Below are 20,811 nucleotides of genomic sequence, written 5' to 3'. Positions count from 1 at the left end.
GTAATTGTATTACTGATTATAAAGACATTCAAAGTAGTTTACGTAATGTTAACGAAGCAATAAGGTTCAAGCTTAATCCATTGCCTGTTTGTTCTTGGGATAAATGCAGTTTTCCCTGGAGAGCTATGGATAGTAAAATATGAAGAACATTTTTCATGAAATCTTTTTGTGGCTTTTCATATAGTAGTTTTAAAACCAATTCTATACATGATTTCTTAATGAAAGCTGCTTAAATCTTCAAAATAGACAAATAATATCTGTATGATTCAATAGAAAACTGCCATTCAGAACCTAAAAACTTTTCTGTCACATTTGTAAATAGCACCTTGAAAATTGGTTCACTTCTCTGAAATGTTAATGATAATTTTCAGGCTAAAACGATCTTCGCTGTCACCATTAGGAACGACGGCTGCTACTTGCTCTACGAGAATGTACGCCTGCGAGGTGTGCCAGAAGATGTTCGTTAGCCTAGCCGGATTGCGGAGACACAATGTAGTCCATTTAGAAGATAGGTCACACTATTGCCCACATTGTGGAAGAAAGTTTACGCAGAAATGGAATTTTAAGAAGCATGTGGCATCACATTCTACAGTGAGACCGTTCGCCTGTTCATTCTGTGAGAGAACTTTTGCTTGGGAGCCGTATCTTAAACGGCACATAAAGCAACATAGTACAGATAAACCACATAAATGTAATATTTGCTTCAAAAGTTTTCATACAAATGTATTGTTGAAATCTCACTTACTAAACATTCATTCAAAGGAAAAGAAGTATCCATGTACTCACTGTGAATTAAAGTTTGCACAGCGGTGTAAACTTGCTAAGCATTTGTTAACTCACACAAGCGACAAACCTTTTCTTTGTAATCAGTGCGGTCGTAGGTATACACGAGGTGACACCTTGCGAGCACATTTGTTAACTCATTCTGGTAAGGAGCCATTTGCCTGTAATGAGTGCGACAAAACCTTCTGGAGGAGAAAAAATTTGAGCCAACATATATACTTGCATACCGGTGAGAAACGTAAACATGTATGCCCCGAATGTGATAAAGACTTCTCTTATAAATCACAACTGTCTAGGCACATGTCGAAACATGCTGGAAAACTTCATTTAAATACCCACTGTGAGGAAAAATAAAGTGTGTTACTTTCTAAAAATATTAAATACAATTTCCGATAAGTGTTGTAATTGTGTATAGTGTGTCCTGCTCCATGGCTAAATGGTTAGCATGCTGGCCTTTGTTTACAGGGGCCCCGGTTTTGATTCCCATCATACCCCATTTCATTTCATTTGTACAGGGTGTTTGGGAACAACATAAATTGGGTAATTAGAGGATTGGTAACACTGATAAATAATTTGAAGGAAATAATTGTGTTTTGCAGCATTGCCATTTTATCAGCTGCTGAAATTAGCCAATCAGATCGCTTCATATATGAATTCAATTGGGCTTTGTGCGGCACTGTTGATAAATTTGCACGTGATTTAAGAATGGCTCGAGAGCCTTACCGAGAAATCAGCATCAAACTCAAACATACCGTTCGTTTCAGCCAGTGTTTCCGCAGTGTACTTGCAATGGCGGAATCCTGTCAGCTCGGAGGTCTGTATTCCCCAGGTGAAGTTTTATTCCACAACTGGTGCTCTCATGCTGGTCTTAAGACACGATAGATTTTGCAACAGTGCCGCGGAAAACCCGTTTTTAACTTTGCAAACTGTATTACATGGGCCCATTAACAAAATTGAGTTCGATGCAATTATTACATAATTTTTTAATTTGCTCTTCATTCTTTGAAATTGAATAACTATTGTAAATGTGACGTCAAGAGTTATGGTGATTGAAAATCTTATTTTGTCCACCAGCATGACAGGAGCTAACTGGGTTAAGCTATATTCTATCACATTAGATACAAAGGAAGTTCTTTGCATTCCTACATTGGATAATCTGGAACTTAGGTGGGATTTTCTTGAGACAGCATTGGACAGACTGAGATTAGTTGCTGTGTGATCTTGGAAAAAAGTCTGAGTGGGAAGGCATTAAATATGAAAAGTGCTGTAATATTACACGTAAAAGCATTGGTTTCCTACAGTTACCATGAAGTTTTATAATTAAAGTAATTCAGTGTAATTGTAAGAAATACCATGTTACTATACTCTATGAATCTAACATATTATCTGAAATTTATCTGTGACTTTTTATGAAAACCGTTTCCTAAAAGATTTGGTTTTCCATAATTCATGCATGCATGTATAACATAGAACAAGGCAATTCTGCCGTTCTGTGAGTACATGCCTGGTTTGGCTATAAGTAGTTTCTTGTATCTCTTGTAAAATTTAATCCAGTATGTATTATATACTTCACAACAATACTGCTCTGGTATGGAGATCTTTAATAATAATAATAAGAAGAAGAATGCTATTTGCTTTACGTCCCACTAACTACTCATGGTTTTCGGAAATGGCGAGGTGCCGGAATTTAGTCCCTCAGGAGTTCTTTTACATGCCAGTAAATTTACCGACACGAGGCTGACGTATTTGAGCACCTTCAAATACCACCGGACTGAGCCAGGATCGAACCCGCCAAGTTGGGGTCAGAAGGCCAGTGCCTCAACCATCTGAGCCACTCAGCCCGGCATGGAGATCTTTTGTACATTTGCGTAATGAGCTGTTCTGGTGCTGAACTTTCTTCTGATACATAGGATGAGTGAGCTAAATATGTTTACTTCAAATAGCTCATGAGCCATTACTGATTTCAGAACTCTGCTTTTACTGTTAGTGATATTAGTGAGGGTTTCCTAACTGAACTTGGTGTACTTTTCTGGGATGTGAAAATCTGCTGACTTGGTGGAGTGACTCAGAAGGCTGAGGGACTGGCTTCTGACCCGAACTAGGCAGGTTAGATCCTGGCTCAGTCCGGTGATATTTGAAGGTGCTCAAATACATCAGCCTCATGTTGGAAGATTTACTGGCACATTAAAGAATTCATGCAAGACTAATTTCTGGCACCTCAGTGTCTACAAAAGCTGTAAAAGTAGTTAGTGCAATGTAAAACAAATAACCTTATTATTAAAATCTACTTGATATAGTGGTACTAAAGAACGTTCATACTTTAAATTATGATACAGCTGTAATGAGATAATTAATTTCTTTCCTTCTTCCACATTCTGTGATTGGTTCTACCCCCCTCTAATGTGGCAGCCTTGCCAAATGTCAAGAAATCTGAATTCTATTGGTTGAAATTTGTGAATATGGATTTATGTACAGACTACCGAACCGTATTGTATGCCATTAAAAAAATGTTAAAACATAAATGAGTATGAATGTTTTAACATAATGGAAAGTTATGCCATATGCAAAATCTTCAGTGCATGGAACTAAGCTTGTCCTAATTCACTGTGATTGTTATTTTTTCACTGCTGGTAACGATGCATTTCCGTTAGTTGTAGGTTCAATGACTTGAATGATGAAAAAATGTGGTATGTATCTTTTGTTCCAGTCAGGTTCTCCATATATTTCCTGAAGATGTTCACGCGGCTCCATCCATTCTTGCTGCTTACATTTCCACAAGGAAAATCTTGCCTTATCTGGTGGGCCTTTCAAGGGCTTTGATGTCTGGAGGAAACTTTTCCTGGATTTCAGTCTAGATTGAGATTGATGATGACCAAACAGTGGATGAGCTTCAACGTCCTCAACCTTCAGTCGTTTTTGATCAGCAGCGACTTCTTAATGAATACTTAGAGGTGCAACACCAGCAAGACAGTATAGCTTTTCTACAGAGGTAGGTTTCAGGCATCCTGTGATTAATCTACAAGCTCCATTCAGGGCAGGGTCCACAGTCTTGGCGTGGGATGATCTATACCACACAGGGATGCGTATTCTGCAGCAGGGTAACACAGACCCAATGCAGTGGTTCTAAGAACTTGTGCCTTTGCACCCCAGTTTATACATCTCAGCTTCCTCAGGATGTTGTTTCTGGCACTGACTTTGTCTTTCATTTTGGAACAGTTTTCTGAAAGTGAGAGAGCAGTCCAGCATTACCCCTAGGTACTTTGGGGTGAAAGAATGTTTCAAGGGGTTCCATTCCAGGAGACATGTAATTTCCTTGATGCATCTCTGTTTTTGAGGTGGAAAGCACAAAGCAGAGATTTTGATGGATTCGGCTTTAGGTGGTTAGCCTTGTAATATGTGCCTAATTCCTTCAGAGCGCTGTCAAGTGTGAGTTCTACCTCTTAAAAACTTGCACACTGGCAGGCTAGTGCAAGGTCGTCTGCATATATGAAACTTCTTGTTTTGTTAGGGAGTGGTTGGTCATTGGTATAAATATTAAATAGCAATGGAGCCAGTACACTCCCTTGGGGCAATCCATTTTTCTGTGATCTCCATCTGCTTCTTTGTCCTTGAAAGTCCACAAAAAACCTGCAGTTCTGCAACAAATTTGACATCAATCTGGTAAGTTTTGAATCTTTTGTGAGTGTAAAGATCTTCTGAAGCAGTATACAGTGGTTCACTGTATCATATGCAGCACTGAGGTCAATGAAAGCTATCCCCGTAAATTGTCAATTTTCAAAACCATCCTCAATGTACTGCGTGAGGTTGAGAACTTGGTTAAGTACAGAACAAAAATGGCCAACTAGACACCAGTGGGATCCCACAATTTTTGTTCTGTACTTAACATCCCTTCAACACATACTAAATGTACGTAATACGACCTAATAGGCTGAAAGTCAGTTTCGATTGCTTATGATCACCTATGTCGTAAGTATGGCAACTACAAAACTAGAACCGTGGTATAATGTCGATCTTGTTGAGTTTGAATATCCCATTAGGAAGAAGCGTAGTTGGATGTTACTATCTTAGAAGTTAAAAACGTGTGTGTTGGAACATTTTGTCAAATCATTCATTAGTTAGGTGCTAATGTGATAAAATGTTTCTTGAAATTTCTGTGCCATTCTTATCGTATTGATATTCCTGTTGGTACGTTGTTCTACCTTTGGGATGATTCATGAGTATTTGTCTGTAACTGAATAAGAGGAAAATAATTTAGAATGATGAACGTAGAGCCCACTATATATAAAGATAATAGTGTAATAGCCCATAATTTTGGACGAACTTACTTATCCAGTCGGATGTTAGCTGGATCCACTTGTTCCGGTTGCGTCTGAACGACTAACCTTTCTACTTCTAGTGAAGTATTGATGCGGTAACGGAGGGGTGCAGTGCAGAGAGGAAAGGGGAGAGAGTTGTACATTGTGTACATGTGCTATTGCTAGAGAGGTGTTCCTCAAATTGGATTGGGCGGGCCTAGCATTAGGCGTGTTAATTGGAACGAATGTGTGCTGTGACTGGAACATACTGGGGACTTTATTCTGATTTACAGTCTGGATTAACACATGGGTGATGGGCCCCGAGAAATCTCGTAGTACGCTCGCCAGCGGTAGGTGACGGGCCCCGAGAAATCTCGGTTTTATTCACGACATTGTTTTCGGTCTTCCTGTGACATCTCTTGACCATATCTTGAACTATTTCGGACATGCACATTGAGTAGAATAAATCGTAGATGTATATCTGCCACTTTTCTTTTATTCACGGCCTCTTTTATTCTTTGATTTAGTTTCGAAACATTGACTTTCTTTCTGCCGGTTCAGTCAATGACAAGATGGAGCGCCCGCGGAATACGGTGTTAGCTGACGATATTTTAGAAGAATTATATGCCGATGATTGTTCAAATAGAAATAGTCTAATGAATTAGTGGAAACTGAGTGTGAGAGTGATAGCGGAAGTGATATTCAAGCCGCTACAGGCCGTAATTTACCTAGTGTACTTATTTATTCAAGTGATTCTGCCGACGGCAACGATGTAAACATTAATGATGTGTTAGGAATTGACGCTGAATATGGTTTTGTAAAGGCAGATCCACTATTACTAGGGGCACTTAAGAGTACCCATACTAACTTTAAAGATAAAATATTGACTGGTTTAATATTTATTTACGTTTTTATAATCAAGTGCACCCTAGTATGCTTAGTAGAAAAATGTCCGGTCCACAGGGTATGTGACAAGGTCAATCATCCGGTCAGCAATGTGTTAATCTTGGAGTTGCCTCATATAACAGATTTTTGTTGTCAATGACCCCGTTAGAATTATTATCTTTATTATAAGTTTGCTCCAAATAAATGTACAAGTTTTCCATCTCACTCAATAATTTCCCCTTATCTAGGCTTCTAACGATCATCAAATCTTTCTCTATTGAGGTGAATTTATGCCCCGTTTCACTCATATGCTGGCTCATGGCTGAATACTTGTTATGTTTGGAAGCATTGTAGTGTTCCATATACCTTGTGTAAAAGCTTCCCCCTGTTTGACCAAGATACATGAACCCACACTGCGTTCACTTTAATCTATAAACCCCAGACCTTGAGTAAACGTTGTTATTATTATTGACCTTATTGTGGTTGATAAATATGATTGGTTATTATTTACTGTCCTGAAGGCTATGTTGATGTTTTTTTGTTTAGAACATCAGTGATCTGGTGAATAGCTGGGCTGTTATACGTAAATATGACGTAGCTACTTTTCTTAGATTTATCTGGTGCTAGATTGGAAGATAATCTAATTTTGATCTTACTAATTAACCGATTGATCATATTTATTTTAAAGCCATTGAACTGAGCTAATTGTCTTATATAATTTAGTTCTATTTTTTAGTTCTATTTCCAAATCTTCTGGCGAAAGAGGAATTTTTGTGTCCTATATATTAGACTATGAAAGGCTTGGGTCTTAGGTGCAAGTATGAATCATTAATAGTTATAGGTGAATGAGTAGGTTTCCAATAAATTTAAGTACAAGACCATTGTGTTTAGTTTTAAGTTCAAGTGTTTAATTGGATTAAAAACTTAACCTTAAGATTATCATTAGGCTGAAGATGCCCAAAACTAGGGCAAAACATGTACCTAATTAGTATATGTGATTCATATAGGATATAATCACTACAGAATATAATTGCACTGAACAGGTGGACACAGTAAATTTTATTCTAGAAAGAAATTTACTTATTGTTATCTTCAATACGGAAGATATGAGATTTGTTACTTATAATACGACACTATTTCCGATTATGTTTATATCTCACTCCCCCTCAACCCCCACCACAAGGGGTTAATCCGGAGTGTCACTATTCACATCAGCGACCAAAAAAAGTAGTACGGATTAAACTCTACTTTTGATTAGCTTTTTCTCTATGCCCCCTTTAGCCCCCACCACAGTGGGGCCTGAACTTGATCTTATAAAAAATCCATAGTGTTACTATTCATTTCAGCGACACTGAAATCTATGGATTCGACACTATTTTCGATTATTTTTATATATCAACCCCCTCGCCCCCCCCACACTCCAAAGGGGGATGAAGTTGGAATTTTAAAAACCCGGAGTGTTACTATTCATCTCAGGGACACCGAAATCGAATTTGACACTGTTTTCAATTAATTTTTTATATCACTCCCCCCTCTCCCACCATTACGAAGGGGGCTGAACTTGGACTTTAAAAATCTGGAGCGTCACTATTGATCTCAGTGAACCCAGAAACTATGGTTTTGACACTATTTTTGATTAATTTTATAAATTAGCCCCCCTGACCCCCACCCCTTAGGGTGCTGGAGTTAGATTACCCTCACAGTGCTCATTTCCAGATAATAAGTTATCAGTGTACCAAGTTTTGTTAATTTTCCTCCAGTGGTTTAGGAGGAGATGTGTCATTTACATACATATATACATACAAATATACATTCATTTATATATATATAGATGTAGAGGCTAATGGAAGAAACATAATCACCTAAGAGGAATAAGTTCCCAGTGTTTATGATTCTTGTTACAATAACATAATTCAAAAAAAAGGTTTGAAATTGATGTTTTTCTGGCAGAGGGGGTAATTTACTTACAGGGGAATTGTATACCCCTCCTCTACCGGTAGGCTACTGCCTCAAATGAAGACTAGTAGTTAAGACCTCTGATCCTTTCACTCTCTTCCCCTACTATTTCCTTCAGATTTTGCTCCCTGACTTAGATTATCGAAAGGCCGAGGACCGCAATTCACACTGATTCACGCCGGTAATGAAAATTGTTTTGTCCTAAATGCTCAACTAACATTTTTACACCACAAAAACACAGTAGACAATCATAAGGAAATGACCGGTATAATTTATGAAAAGTGGTTTGCAGAACAACTTACTGTTATCAAACACTGCTGAATATACCAATATAGTTGGTCCGTTATTAAAAATGATAAACTTTTCAGCTAAGTCATTCCTGCTTGCCACTGTTTTGCCCCATGCATCTTAGTAGGTGTGCTATTAACCAACTGATGAGCCCAACTTAGCACACTGGGGTGAAACACGGGCAACCAGGAATGAGTTAGCTGGAAAATTTATGATGTCCAATAATGGGCCAACTATATTGGTATTATAAATTTACTCATTCTGGCCAAATATTTCAGGTTCCATATGGGAATCAACGTCTATATCACACTGCTGAAGGTGCCATGATCTTGCTAGATAATGCTGGATATTCCCGTTAGTGAGAACCTTTGCTGGTAGCTTCTTGGTGTAAAGATGACTTTGTACAGTGGTTACATTAAAAACAAATCTCTTTTGAGAACGGGATGCTAAAGTGGGAATTGTTGCATATCTTTTCACATTATAAACAGAGAATAGACAAAATGGCTAAAGTTATAGATTCTCCATCTTTTGCCTTACCTCCATGAGTATGACCTTTTAGAGATGATGCGGGCCCAGGTGAATACCTAAATTTGGTATCGTTCAATAAAAATAATGTGGATGATTTTATAACCAATGCGGATAAGAATATTGTGCTGGACAACTCGTCAAATTACGTGATCCACGTAAAATAATAGAAGATTTGTGGAAAGCAGATGAATTACAGGACGACAATGATGAACACTTTTTAAAAACTTTCTTCATCGCCGTCATCGTCAACTTCATCTCTTGAAGCCAGTGCATCCAAAGCGGGAACATCAAGCCTTGCATCCACTAACTGATAACAATGGTTTGTTCAAGGTGAGTTGTACTTAATTTACCATCCTTTAAATATCCATTTAATAATGTTGAATATTTACTGAACAATAAATGTGTAATGGTGACACAGTCTTTGAGCTACACAGGAGCGTAGTCTTCAGGAGTTGATGTAGTAACAGCGCGCTCCTTCTATGCTGTTCTGCATTTCAAGGTCTGAATGCTCTATCACTTTGTTTATTAGAGGAAACTGCAGTGTTTCTGCACCTATACCGTGAGCAATGTTTTGAGCAGACTAAACCAGAAAACACGGGTGAGCAGGGCTGTGCCTGCATTGTTGTCACATGGTAGGAGATGGTCAAGGGGGCGCACGTTTCATACCATTTGTGAACATGAATTACTTTGTTAATCAGAAAGCCACACTTTCCAGTGTCCACTCAGTTGAATTTAACTTAAAAACTCTTCAGTCTGTCAAACACATAAGTTAAATATACGTATTATACTACAGCATACCTGTAAAACACATTATTATACAAGGGATAATAGAATTTATTTTACATGACTTACGGCAATGATGTCGACAACGCGGAGCTGCCATACTTACTCAGTAGATGTCTTGATCACTTGTGTGCAGTTACTACCATAGTTCATTTAAAACAGTAGTGAGCAAATTTTATCAGTGTGATTCGCTACAAAAAACACCATATTTGCATATTTTGTGCTAATTATCATTTATTTGAGCCTCTTATATGTTTGTTCTTACTCTTTCTTATTATTGAATATTATTGTGTGTACATAGACCTTCATGCAATTGTTCTGAAAGAAAACTCACCAGACTGTTATCAGTTGAAAAAGAAACGCAAGATTCTTACATCTGGTGAGAGAGAAATGACTCTGTTTCTTTATAACACCACGCGATGTAGCCATGCGGTTTGGGTTGCACAGCTGTGAGCTTGCGTCTGGGAGATAATGAGTCTGAACTAAGCTGTCGGCAGCCCTGAATATGGTTTTGTGTGGTTTGTCATTCTCACTCCAGGCCAATGCTCGGGCTGTACCGTAATTAAGGGCACGCTCGCTTCCTTCCCATTCCTAGATTTTTCCTATCCCATCATCGCCATAAGACCTATCTGTGTCGATGCGACGTAAAGCAAATTGTAACAAAATAAAGAAAAAAAGACTGTTGATAGGCATTTCCAAGCGAATATTGTTGCTGTCCGAAATGCGTAAAGTGAATTAAGAACAATTGAGAAATTATGTAGATCACTTGAAATAGATGGAAGCTTATAACCTCATAGTATGTCTTCATGATAAAATTGTGATCAACCTCAATGATGACAACTCCAGCTCTAGTGAAGATGTTCATGTGCTGACCCTGACTTGGGTGTGAAACCACTCGATACAGATTAATTACTGCTGCACAAGGTAAGGTGATGCTGCTGCTTAAATATGCTGCATGATGATATAAACATATTTTCTGTCAGGCTAATAATCTTTTACTAGTAATAATAATAATAATAATAATAATAATAATCTTCTTCAGGTAATCCCAGCTATTTCTGGGGTCGCTGGAGCTACCCGAGCTCATTTTCGGTTTTGACCGGGGATATAAGACCTCTGCCTTTCCTAACTCCATGTGATTTTCGAGATGAAAACCTCGACCGGGAGTCTTCAGGTTTTGAACATCACCCTTTCAGGTGGGAAGCTACCAGCTAAGCTAACCATATCTGCCCGTCAAATCCGGTGGTGATATTAATAATATAATTTTTATTTTATTTTTATTTATGAAAACCCACAATACTAGCCTTTCAGATAAGCAACTCAATGTTGAAAACATCCTAGGGATATGAGCTACAAATTTTATGTTAATAAAATATAATAAAGATTGAGAATATATTCTTTCTTTATTCCTAAAAATTACAATCCTTTTCTTAACCTTTATTATACAGCCATTTAGATTAGCAGTTTGCCTAGTTCTACCACAACGAGCACTAAAGTGAGCCAGGCATTGTTTCACTTAAGCACCACTATGAGTGCTAATGTGAGGGAATGCAGACTTTCACTTAAGCCCTTATAACTACATTAGTCATGCACATTTTTCAAAAAAAAAAAAAAAAAAAAAAAAAAAAACTGAGGGCATCGAATCAAGGAACACATTACAGAAAGAATTATGTAAATAAATTAATTTGGTTAGGATTTAATCAAACAGAATGCTAGTAAGGAAACAAGCAATTTTAGGCTGTATTTCAAGAACTGCATTTAGGCCGGAAGTGATTTTCATACATACATTATCATTATACACTGTTATGCCTTTCAGCGTTCAGTCTGCAAGCCTCTGAGAATTTACTAAATGTCGCCACAATCCTCGATTTGCAACTAGTGTTGTGGCCTCATTTAGTTCTGTACCTCTTATCTTTAAATCGTTAGAAACCGAGTCTAACCATCATCGTCTTGGTCTCCCTCTACTTCTCTTACCCTCCATAATAGAGTCCATTATTCTCCTAGGTAACCTATCCTCCTCCATTCACCTCACATGACCCTACCACCGAAGCTGGTTTATGCATGCAGCTTCATCCATTGAGTTCATTCCTAAATTAGCCTTTATCTCCTCATTCCGAGTACCCTCCTGCCATTGTTCCCACCTGCTTGTACCAGCAATCATTCTCGCTACATTCATGTCTGTTACTTCTAACTTATGAATAAGATATCCTGAGTCCACCCAGCTTTCGCTCCTGTAAAGCAAAGTTGGTCTGAAAACAGACCGATGTAAAGATAGTTTCGTCTGCGAGCTGACTTCCTTCTTACAGAATACTGCTGAACTGCGAGCTCACTGCATTAGCTTTACTACACGTTGATTCAATCTCACTTACTATATTACCATCCTGGGAGAACACACAACCTAAATACTTGTAATTATCAACCTGTTCTAGCTTTGTATCACCAATCTGACATTCGATTCTGTTGAATTTCTTACCTACTGACATCAATTTAGTTTTCGAGAGGCTAATTTTCATACCATACTCATTGCACCTATTTTCAAGTTCCAAGATATTAGACTGCAGGCTTTCGGCACAGTTTGCCATTAAGACCAAGTCGTCAGCATAGGCCAAACAGCTTACTACATTTCCACCTAACTGAATCCCTCCCTGGCATTTTATACCTTTCAGCAGATGATCCATATAAACTACGAACAGCAAAGGTGAAAGATTACAGCCTTGTCTAACTCCTATAAGTACCCTGAGCCAAGAACTCATTCTACCGTCAATTCTCACTGAAGCCCAATTGTCAACATAAATGCCTTTGAATGATTTTAATAATCTACCATTAATTCCATAATCCCCTAGTATGGCGAACATCTTTTCCCTCGGTACCCTGTCGTGTGCTTTCTGTATATCTACGAAACATAAACACAACTGCCTATTCCTCTCGTAGCATTTTTCAATTACCTGGCGCATACTGAAAATCTGATCCTGACAGCCTCTCTGTGGTCTGAAACCACACTGGTTTTCATCCAACTTCCTCTCAACGACTGATCGCACCCTCCCTTCCAGGATGCCAGTGAATACTTTGCCTGGTATACTAATCAATGAGATACCTCGGTAGTTGTTGCAATCGTTCCTGTTCCCTTGCTTATAGATAGGTGCAATTACTGCTTTTGTCCAATCTGAAGGTACCTTACCAACACTCCACACTAATTTTACTACTCTATGGAGCCATTTCATCCCTGCCTTCCCACTGTACTTCACCATTTCAGGTCTAATTTTATCTATTCCTGCTGCCTTATGACAGTGGAGTTTATTTACTATCCTTTCCACTAAAACACTGTTCATTTCCTTTTTCCCTCCCTTCCTAAGATTCTTTATTACTGTCCAGAAAGGTTTCCCTGCTGCTTGACCTAGCCTTTCCAGGTTATTACCAAAATCTTCCCATGACTTCTTTTTGGATTCAACAACTATTTGTTTTGCTCTGTTTCTTTTATCTACGTACCAATCCCTGTCTGCCTTGGCCCTTGTTTGGAGCCATTTCTGATAAGCCTTCTTTTTACATTTACAGGCTGCTTTCACTTCATCATTCCACCAAGATGTTCGCCTTTTCCCATCTTTACACACAGTTGTTCCTAGGCATTCCCTTGCTGTTTCTATTACAGCATCCCTGTATGCCACCCATTCACTTTTTATATCCTGAACCTGCTTACTGTCTACTGTTTGAAACTTCTCACTAATCATATCCATGTACTTCTGTCTAATTTCCTCGTCCTGGAGACTTTCTACCCTTATTAGTTTGCAGACTGATTTCAATTTCTCTACCCTAGGCCTAGAGATACTTAGTTCACTACAGATCAGATAGTGGTCTGTATCATCGAAAAATCCGCGAAAAACTCGTACATTCCTAACAGATTTCCTGAATTCAAAGTCTGTTATGATATAGTCTTTTATGGATCTGGTACCCCTAGCCTCCCATGTGTAGCGGTGAATAGCCTTATGCTCGAAGAATGTATTCGTAACAGCTAAACCCATACTAGCACAGAAGTCCAGCAAACGCTTCCCATTCCCATTAGCTTCCATATCTTCCCCACATTTACCAATCACCCTTTCGTATCCTTCAGTTCTATTCCCAACTCTCGCATTGAAATCACCCATTAGCACTATTCTATCCTTGCTGTTGACCCTGACCATGATGTCACTCAATGCTTCATAAAACTTGTCAACTTCATCCTCATCTGCACCCTCACATGGTGAGTACACGGACACAATTCTTGTCCTAATTCCTCCCACTGACAAATCTACCCACATCATTCTCTCATTTACGTGCCTAACAGAAACTATGTTGCGTGCAATGGTGTTCCTGATAAAGAGCCCTACCCCAGACTCTGCCCTTCCCTTTCTAACACCCGTCAAGTACACTTTATATTCTCCTATCTCTTCCACATTATCTCCCCTTACCTGAATATCACTTACTCCTAGCACATCCAGATGCATCCTCTTTGCTGACTCAGCCAGTTCTACCTTCTTTATTCCATAAGCCCCATTAATATTGATAGCTCCCCATCGAATGCCATTTCATTCGCCAAGTTGTTTCCAAGGAGTCGCTCGCCTGTCAAATGGGAGTGGGACTCCGTTACTTCCATAGGTCCGAGGCTTGCTTAAAGTGTTCTGAGCTCGGTAAATTCATGAAGCAGGATGCTGCCCTACTTGCACATAGTCCAAGTGAGGATCTCTCCTCTAACTGGTTATGGACCACCAGCACGAGGAGGGCCACGACTCAGAATATGTCCGAGATGCCCACTCCCATTCCATAGCAATTGGTATCCCGACTCTCAGGACCACTTACTAGGCCACTCAGCCGTTGCCCATGGTTCATGAACTAGGATGTGACTACAGTAACCCACAAACATGAACCATAGTGATTTTCAAAATTTGTTTTTTTTAATTTGATAGACCTATCCAAGACTCACAATTTGAAACCTTTCCAGGCCCTTTAGCCATTCAACTTTGAGCACAATTAAGGAAATTGCTTGATTTTATGTTTTTCGTGGTATGGTGAAATCATGCTGGACAAGGCGGAGGTGGGACAGGTTCTCGCCTGGTTCCTCCATTTCCCCTGTATGTTTCAAAGTTCATTCTAGTACAGGTAATGCATTACTTCTATGTTTTATAAATTATTGCCAGTGAGTAGTGTGACAGACCTCTCAAGATGGCGCAATTCAAATACGAGCTTGGAGGTATGTGGGGCATTATTCCACCAGTCTTCGACTGGAATCAGGTGACATATTTGGCATATAATGTGGGCCTAATATTTATTACAAATAGTACCTAAGCCTGTCTTCGACAGTCGAAATTACTATCGATAAAGTAATTGGAAATTCTGGGTGGACATCTTCTTCCGCATGAACGGGTCACTTAGGACCACACGTAATCAACACTTGTTGAGCTTTCCTTCTTGCCCGATAGTTCATTTCATTGATTGTTGTGATTTCTGTTCCTCGACCAAGTATGTCATGTTGGTTTATTATCTTCTTCCTCAAATTCCATTGTGTGAACAATTTTCCTGGCTGTATTCCTATTCTGTATAAATGTTGATCCTAGTTCAGCAGGTTTATATCATTTTGATCTTGTATATTTGATTTGCAAACAATGCAAGAAATAAGTGTATTTGTTTAGTATGGTTGTTGTTATTGATTCTTTCCAAATGGCTTAAAAATTGAATTCGTTGCAGTGTCTCTGTATCTGTAAGTTTAGACATTTTGAAATGTAATTTTAAGTTCGGTTTGGGATAATATATTCCATTTTTTATTCTTGGCCCTAAGATTTTTCTCATGGTTTTCCTTTCTTTAATCTCTCATTGTTTCTTTAATTTTTTTATGACATAAATTGAGCAATTCTGAAGCATGAAGAGCTTCAGGTTTGATCGCTGTTAAGTAATGACAACAAGCATGTTTTGTAATAAACATTCTTGTGTATTGAGAAGCAATTTCAGTTTTCTGAATTCTTGAAGTTTTTATTGCCATTTTCAGTGATCCATTCAGCTAAGTACTTAAATTCCTTTACTCTTGCAATTTTATTCAGATCAATGGTAAGTTGAGGAGGAGCAGTTTTGATGTTTGTAATAAATTTAGTTTTTCTAAATGGAGTATTAATACATCTTACAAAAAATTACACTTTCCAGGTTTTATACAACATTCTAAAGGAATCAGAACAGGTATTGTAGTATTTTTAGTGCAGTTATAGCTCAAAGTTGTACTTTGACGTCTATGGATCTGCGTACTCTTGAGGAAACTGCACACAACTGTTCAAAATAAATCACCATCAAATGTGTCAGTTGCCTTCAGAGGTTTGGAATTTAATCCAGGATTTGGCAAGCACTCGAATGATAAGAAATTCTACATCACCTCACCTCCACCACCCCGCTAGCCAATGTTCTGATGGTAAAAGTATTTTTCTCCTGTTTGACAACCACCATTTCAGGTCATAAATATAACGCTTTAACGACAGTCCACAGACAGACTGTCTACTTTTTTGTGTTTGATGCAAGTAATGTGTTTTTGCACCCCACAATGGAAAAAAAGTTTCATTTATTTAGTGTATTTTCACACCCCAGAATGAAAAAGAAATGATTCATTTATTTTACTGAAAGATACCATTTTTCACTAAACAGCATTGCATTGTTCTTAAAACCCATATCTGGTACCAGTCGGAAGGCAACAGAAGTCAGGATGTATGTACTTCAAACTCATTCCTATAGATATATCTGTGTACTTACATAATCATGGCTATGAGACAATAACTTCACTGACAAAAACTTATTTTTCTTTAAAAAGGTATAAAAGTTGTGGTTGTGAAAGGTTCATTATATTTTTCTTGTAAATGAGATATAACAATCTATAACTGGTAGTATTACAGGTCTTTAAAATATTCTCGTCTGCTCAGTGTCACTATGAATGATGGAATAGGGATTTTTAAATATGTATATAAGAGTAATTCAATGAAAAACGTGTTTATTTAGTGTTTTTTTACAATCTGCTCTACATCACGGTGGCACAGACATGTCTTATAACAATAATGGGATACAAAAGGGCTAGGAGTGGGTAGAAAGCGACCATGACCTTACTTACTTACTTCCTCCTGGTACGAAAATTGGTAACCACGTAAAACCATCTTCAGGGCTACCGATAGTGGGGTTTGAACTCACTATCTTCTGAATGCAAGCTGATAACCGTGTGACCAAAAACGCACAGCCATTTGCTCGGTCATGTGATGTTTATTGTGTGTCAAAGAATTTGTCTGCAATGCTTCAAGCATGAAATTTTAGTTACCGGTAATACATGGTGTAATTCAGTAAATTAATTCATTATTTTAAGATGTAGCCGTGAAGTGGCGGTATGGGACTCCACTGATATGAATAAGTTGATGCATTAATTCTTTCAAATGTGTTCAAGTTAAAATTGGTGAGCTGTGCTGTGTTATAGTGCCGAGTATAATTTTCAATCATGGTAACCGAGCGTGGAAAAAATACAAATGTGGCCTTAGACTTAAACGTCAATTATGTGCAATATACCTATCTGAGTGTAAAATTTGTACTAGCATAGGGTGACCAGACGTACCTCATTTTATGAAAGTGTCCCTTATTTCTTTAAAGAGTACCATTATCCCAGCAAAAAATACACGGGACACATATTCTTCGTGAAGCGACCCATATATTTCTAAATACCACGTTTAAACTTTATTTATCACAAAGCTCTGATGTACATTTCTTATTGTGGAGAGTAATTACAGTTTGTTTGGCTGGCACTAAATGTAACAAACAAAATGTATAAATGGCAACTTATAATCCCACATAATGGCTACGTTTCATCCGAAAATTTGTGTAACGTGACAAAATATGTGACTTAAGTGACGTCACATTAGTCATTACCGTAATCTTCGGATGCCAAAGAAGCTCTATGAAATGATGTGAATAAATTGTTCATTATCAATACGGTATATGAGTTTTATTTACTGAAAGACATATCCATAATTAGTTTTCGCAAGGGGAAAAGTTTCTGTTTTGTAGCGTTTTATGTACTAGAATTGGAACTTTTTCATTTTAAATATTGATAATAATCATCATCATTATAATCATATTCAGTACTTGTTTTCTATAAATAAATGGCACCCTTTGTGAGGTCTGTGGCTCATGTTTAAAAAATTCTAATCTTAAATAGAGTCTAATAATCGACAGCAGTCGAATTGTCCCATATTTTCATGTTTGTAACCTGGTCACCCTAGGCTAGCATCATTTCAACAATGGCCACCATTTGTGATTATCTAATACATTGTTGCTCCCTTCTTATTGGGAGGCATAACCTGATTGGTACATCTGTCGCTTATGGGTTCATTTCCATGTTCGGATTGGGCATGACGCATCCTAGCTTGCCTGAATTTAATTAACTTTATTCAAGTTTTGAAATGTGATTGTGTGTAGTAATTGCTTTTATTTTATTCCGACTAGAATGCTAAGCGAATTTTTTCTATGTTCTTGGTGTTTAATGCTTATTTTCATCTTTCCTGCATCTTGGTATTATGCACGAAGTTTATGCAGCTTTTTAGTCTTGGTTGGGTCCCAAATACTGGAACTATACTCTAATTGGGGTCTTACCTGTGACTTATATGCTCTCACCTGTACATCCTTATTCTAATCATTGCTTTTTTAAATTACTAACTTTAAATTTATTTATTTTAAGTATTTTACTATACCATATTCAGGTATAATTTATTGTTAGTATTTTATTTTCTTTAAATTAATCCAGCTTCTTTCCTTTTCGTTATTTTAAGCTTTTTATTTCCTTATTAGAGAGATGTTTTGTTACTGGTAATGCTAAGATGTAATTTATAAATTATTAAATTGCTCTTCAACTTTACCTTGAATCCTTACTTTGTGGCCATTCAGAGGCATGCTATTTGTTTTGGTAGCTTAGATCCCATCATTAGCATTCCTTCCTCATGCAAAGCCTGCATTTTCTTTTACGTTATACTGATGCTGAGTATTATTATTTTAAGCTTGATTTTTCTGTCAGAAATCAGCTGCAATGAATAAATCATACTGATTTATTTTGGATCATTTCCAGCTCTCGAACTGATAATCCTGATTAGGGTCCCGAATGCTAGAACCATACTCTAACTGGAGTCTTACCTGTGACTTACATGCTCTCACCTTTACATCATTGTCCTAGTCCCTAATTACCCTCATAATCATTATGAAAAGATATGCAATCTTCACTAAAAGCCTCCTTAATGAGATTAACCGAAAGAAGAGGTGGTATTTGCAGCAGTCCACATAAGGTACTATCACTCTGCGAATGTAACAGTTGAAACAATATAAAGACACTGAAGAGAATGAAATATGTTCCATTGCAACACTGTTGGATATTCATTTAAAACGATGAGTTTTTCACAGTTTGAGTGCTCTCACAGTTGCTACAAAGAAACTGATCGTACTAATCAACAATGGAGTCATGAATCTATAACTGAAGAGGTAAGCTTGTAACTCTTATTTTAATATGCCATGTATTGTAATCTTTGACAAAACTGTAGATTGCACTTAAATGCTCACTAAAAGTTGTAGAACATAGTAAATATTTAATTTTTTGTTTAGAATTTGTTTTACATCACACCAACACAGACAGGTGATAGGAAAGGCCTAGGAGTGGGAAGGAAGCAGCAAGAGCCTTAATTAAGGTACAGCCCCAGCATTTGCCTGGCATGAAAATGGGAAACAACAGAAAATATCTTCAGGGCTGCTGACAGCAGGATTCAAATCCACTACATCCCGAATGCAAGGCCACAGATGCATGCCCCTAACCACATGGCAGTTTTGCCCAGTAGCAAACATTAAAAAAATACAATTATTTCACATGACTCATTCTTTGGGGCTAGCAATATTGCCTGGTAAGTGGTTGTTGTACGGTAGTATTATGCAAGAAAATGGCATTTTGTTTTAACATTTGGTTTGTGGAAAGATGTGCACCTACTTACTAGAACTACATAACACAATTTCATTTTTAATTGTATTTAAAATTATATAGTGCTAACATAGAAATGCTGATATAAATAATATTGTATGTAGAAATGTATATCTCACTATTTTATTTCAAGAATGAAAGTATCTGACTAACAATAACTAGTACTGGCCAATGTGTAAACAAAAAAGAACTTCAGTTTCAAGTATAGAAGACTCATGTGATACAGTGTATTTCAATTTTTAAGATAATTATGCAAGATCTCCCTATCTTCACAGTACAGTAAAACAAGACAGGCATTTGACATAGGAACAATATCTACAAAAATAATAGAAGGGTATTTTGGGAGCATGTGAGTTCACCTCCCTCCTTTGTTTTCTAGAACAGAAAATTACCCTAAATCTGACTTTATACACCAGCAGGAAATATTTTAAGATTTAACACACCTAACTCCACCAGTTCACAATCATACTCTATTAGTTGAACATATCCTTGCTTAAAGGCTGAGTGATGAGCTAGTTAGTCTTTGGAAGCCACAAATGGTCACAAATGGTTCATGCCTTTTGGCTCAGGGATTGAATGATTGTACTGCCCCAACTTTCCTTCCACTCACAAAACTCTGTCCTCCAGCATAATAACACAGTTGCTTGTACACAGCAATGCCACTGATCCTCAACGGAGTTTCAGGTTTACAAAGTTTCGAATAGCCACACACAATCATTATCCAAAATGCAAATCTGTAAAACCCGACCATGGTGGCACAGTGACTAATACAAACAATAATGTGATTGGTATTTGAAGATATTGAAATGTGACAAACGTCATACCATTCGCTTCTGGCATATCCAATAACACCCTCAGGATGAAAATCAGACATAATTGCATCTGTTAGCAGTAGGAATGGATGCAAAACAAATAATATTATTACAAAACTACAACACTGTCTCGAGGAATAATGATATGGAGAATTGTCAACAAGTATGTTTGTAAATAGTGTTTAAATATGAACTATAGGGTGTAGTGGTTGAACGAAACCAAGCAGTGTAAAAGACAACGTATAAGTATTATAAGAGAGATGAACAGAGGCAAGGAAGAAGTGAGAGGGGAAGATTGGGATGGAAGGGGGGAGGGGTATAAGATGTAGACGGGTGAGGTGTACAGTCCCATCCCATGGTGAAAGATGAAGCATGTCCGATCACAGAAGATCAAGTGAATCAAGATGGGGGAAGGTATGAAGTAAGACGACTCGATTATAGGCGGAGCAGTAGATAAAAACATGACGCATCGTATGATGGACTG

At 37.7% G+C, this 20,811-nt stretch overlaps 1 protein-coding gene across 3 annotated transcripts in view; it reads left to right on the top strand.

Moving 5' to 3' along the window:
• Window positions 1–1,601, top strand: part of LOC136885284 (uncharacterized) — a 42,123-nt gene extending 40,522 nt beyond the window's left edge. For 2 of the 3 annotated variants that reach the window (XM_067157792.2, XM_067157791.2), the window contains one exon: window positions 372–594. In XM_067157792.2, the coding sequence (XP_067013893.2) occupies window positions 372–467 (96 nt within the window). In that variant the 3' untranslated portion in view covers window positions 468–594. Of the gene's footprint in view, window positions 1–371 lie in introns of all 3 variants that reach the window. The other variant, XM_067157790.2, reaches the window with a different exon arrangement.
• Window positions 1,602–20,811: the final 19,210 nt, after the last annotated feature.

This window comes from Anabrus simplex, chromosome 14 (genome assembly GCF_040414725.1).
Source record: "Anabrus simplex isolate iqAnaSimp1 chromosome 14, ASM4041472v1, whole genome shotgun sequence".
NCBI classification, from domain to species: domain Eukaryota; kingdom Metazoa; phylum Arthropoda; class Insecta; order Orthoptera; family Tettigoniidae; genus Anabrus; species Anabrus simplex.
Note: the sequence above shows the minus strand (reverse complement) of the source record. Positions and strands in the feature narration are given on the sequence as shown.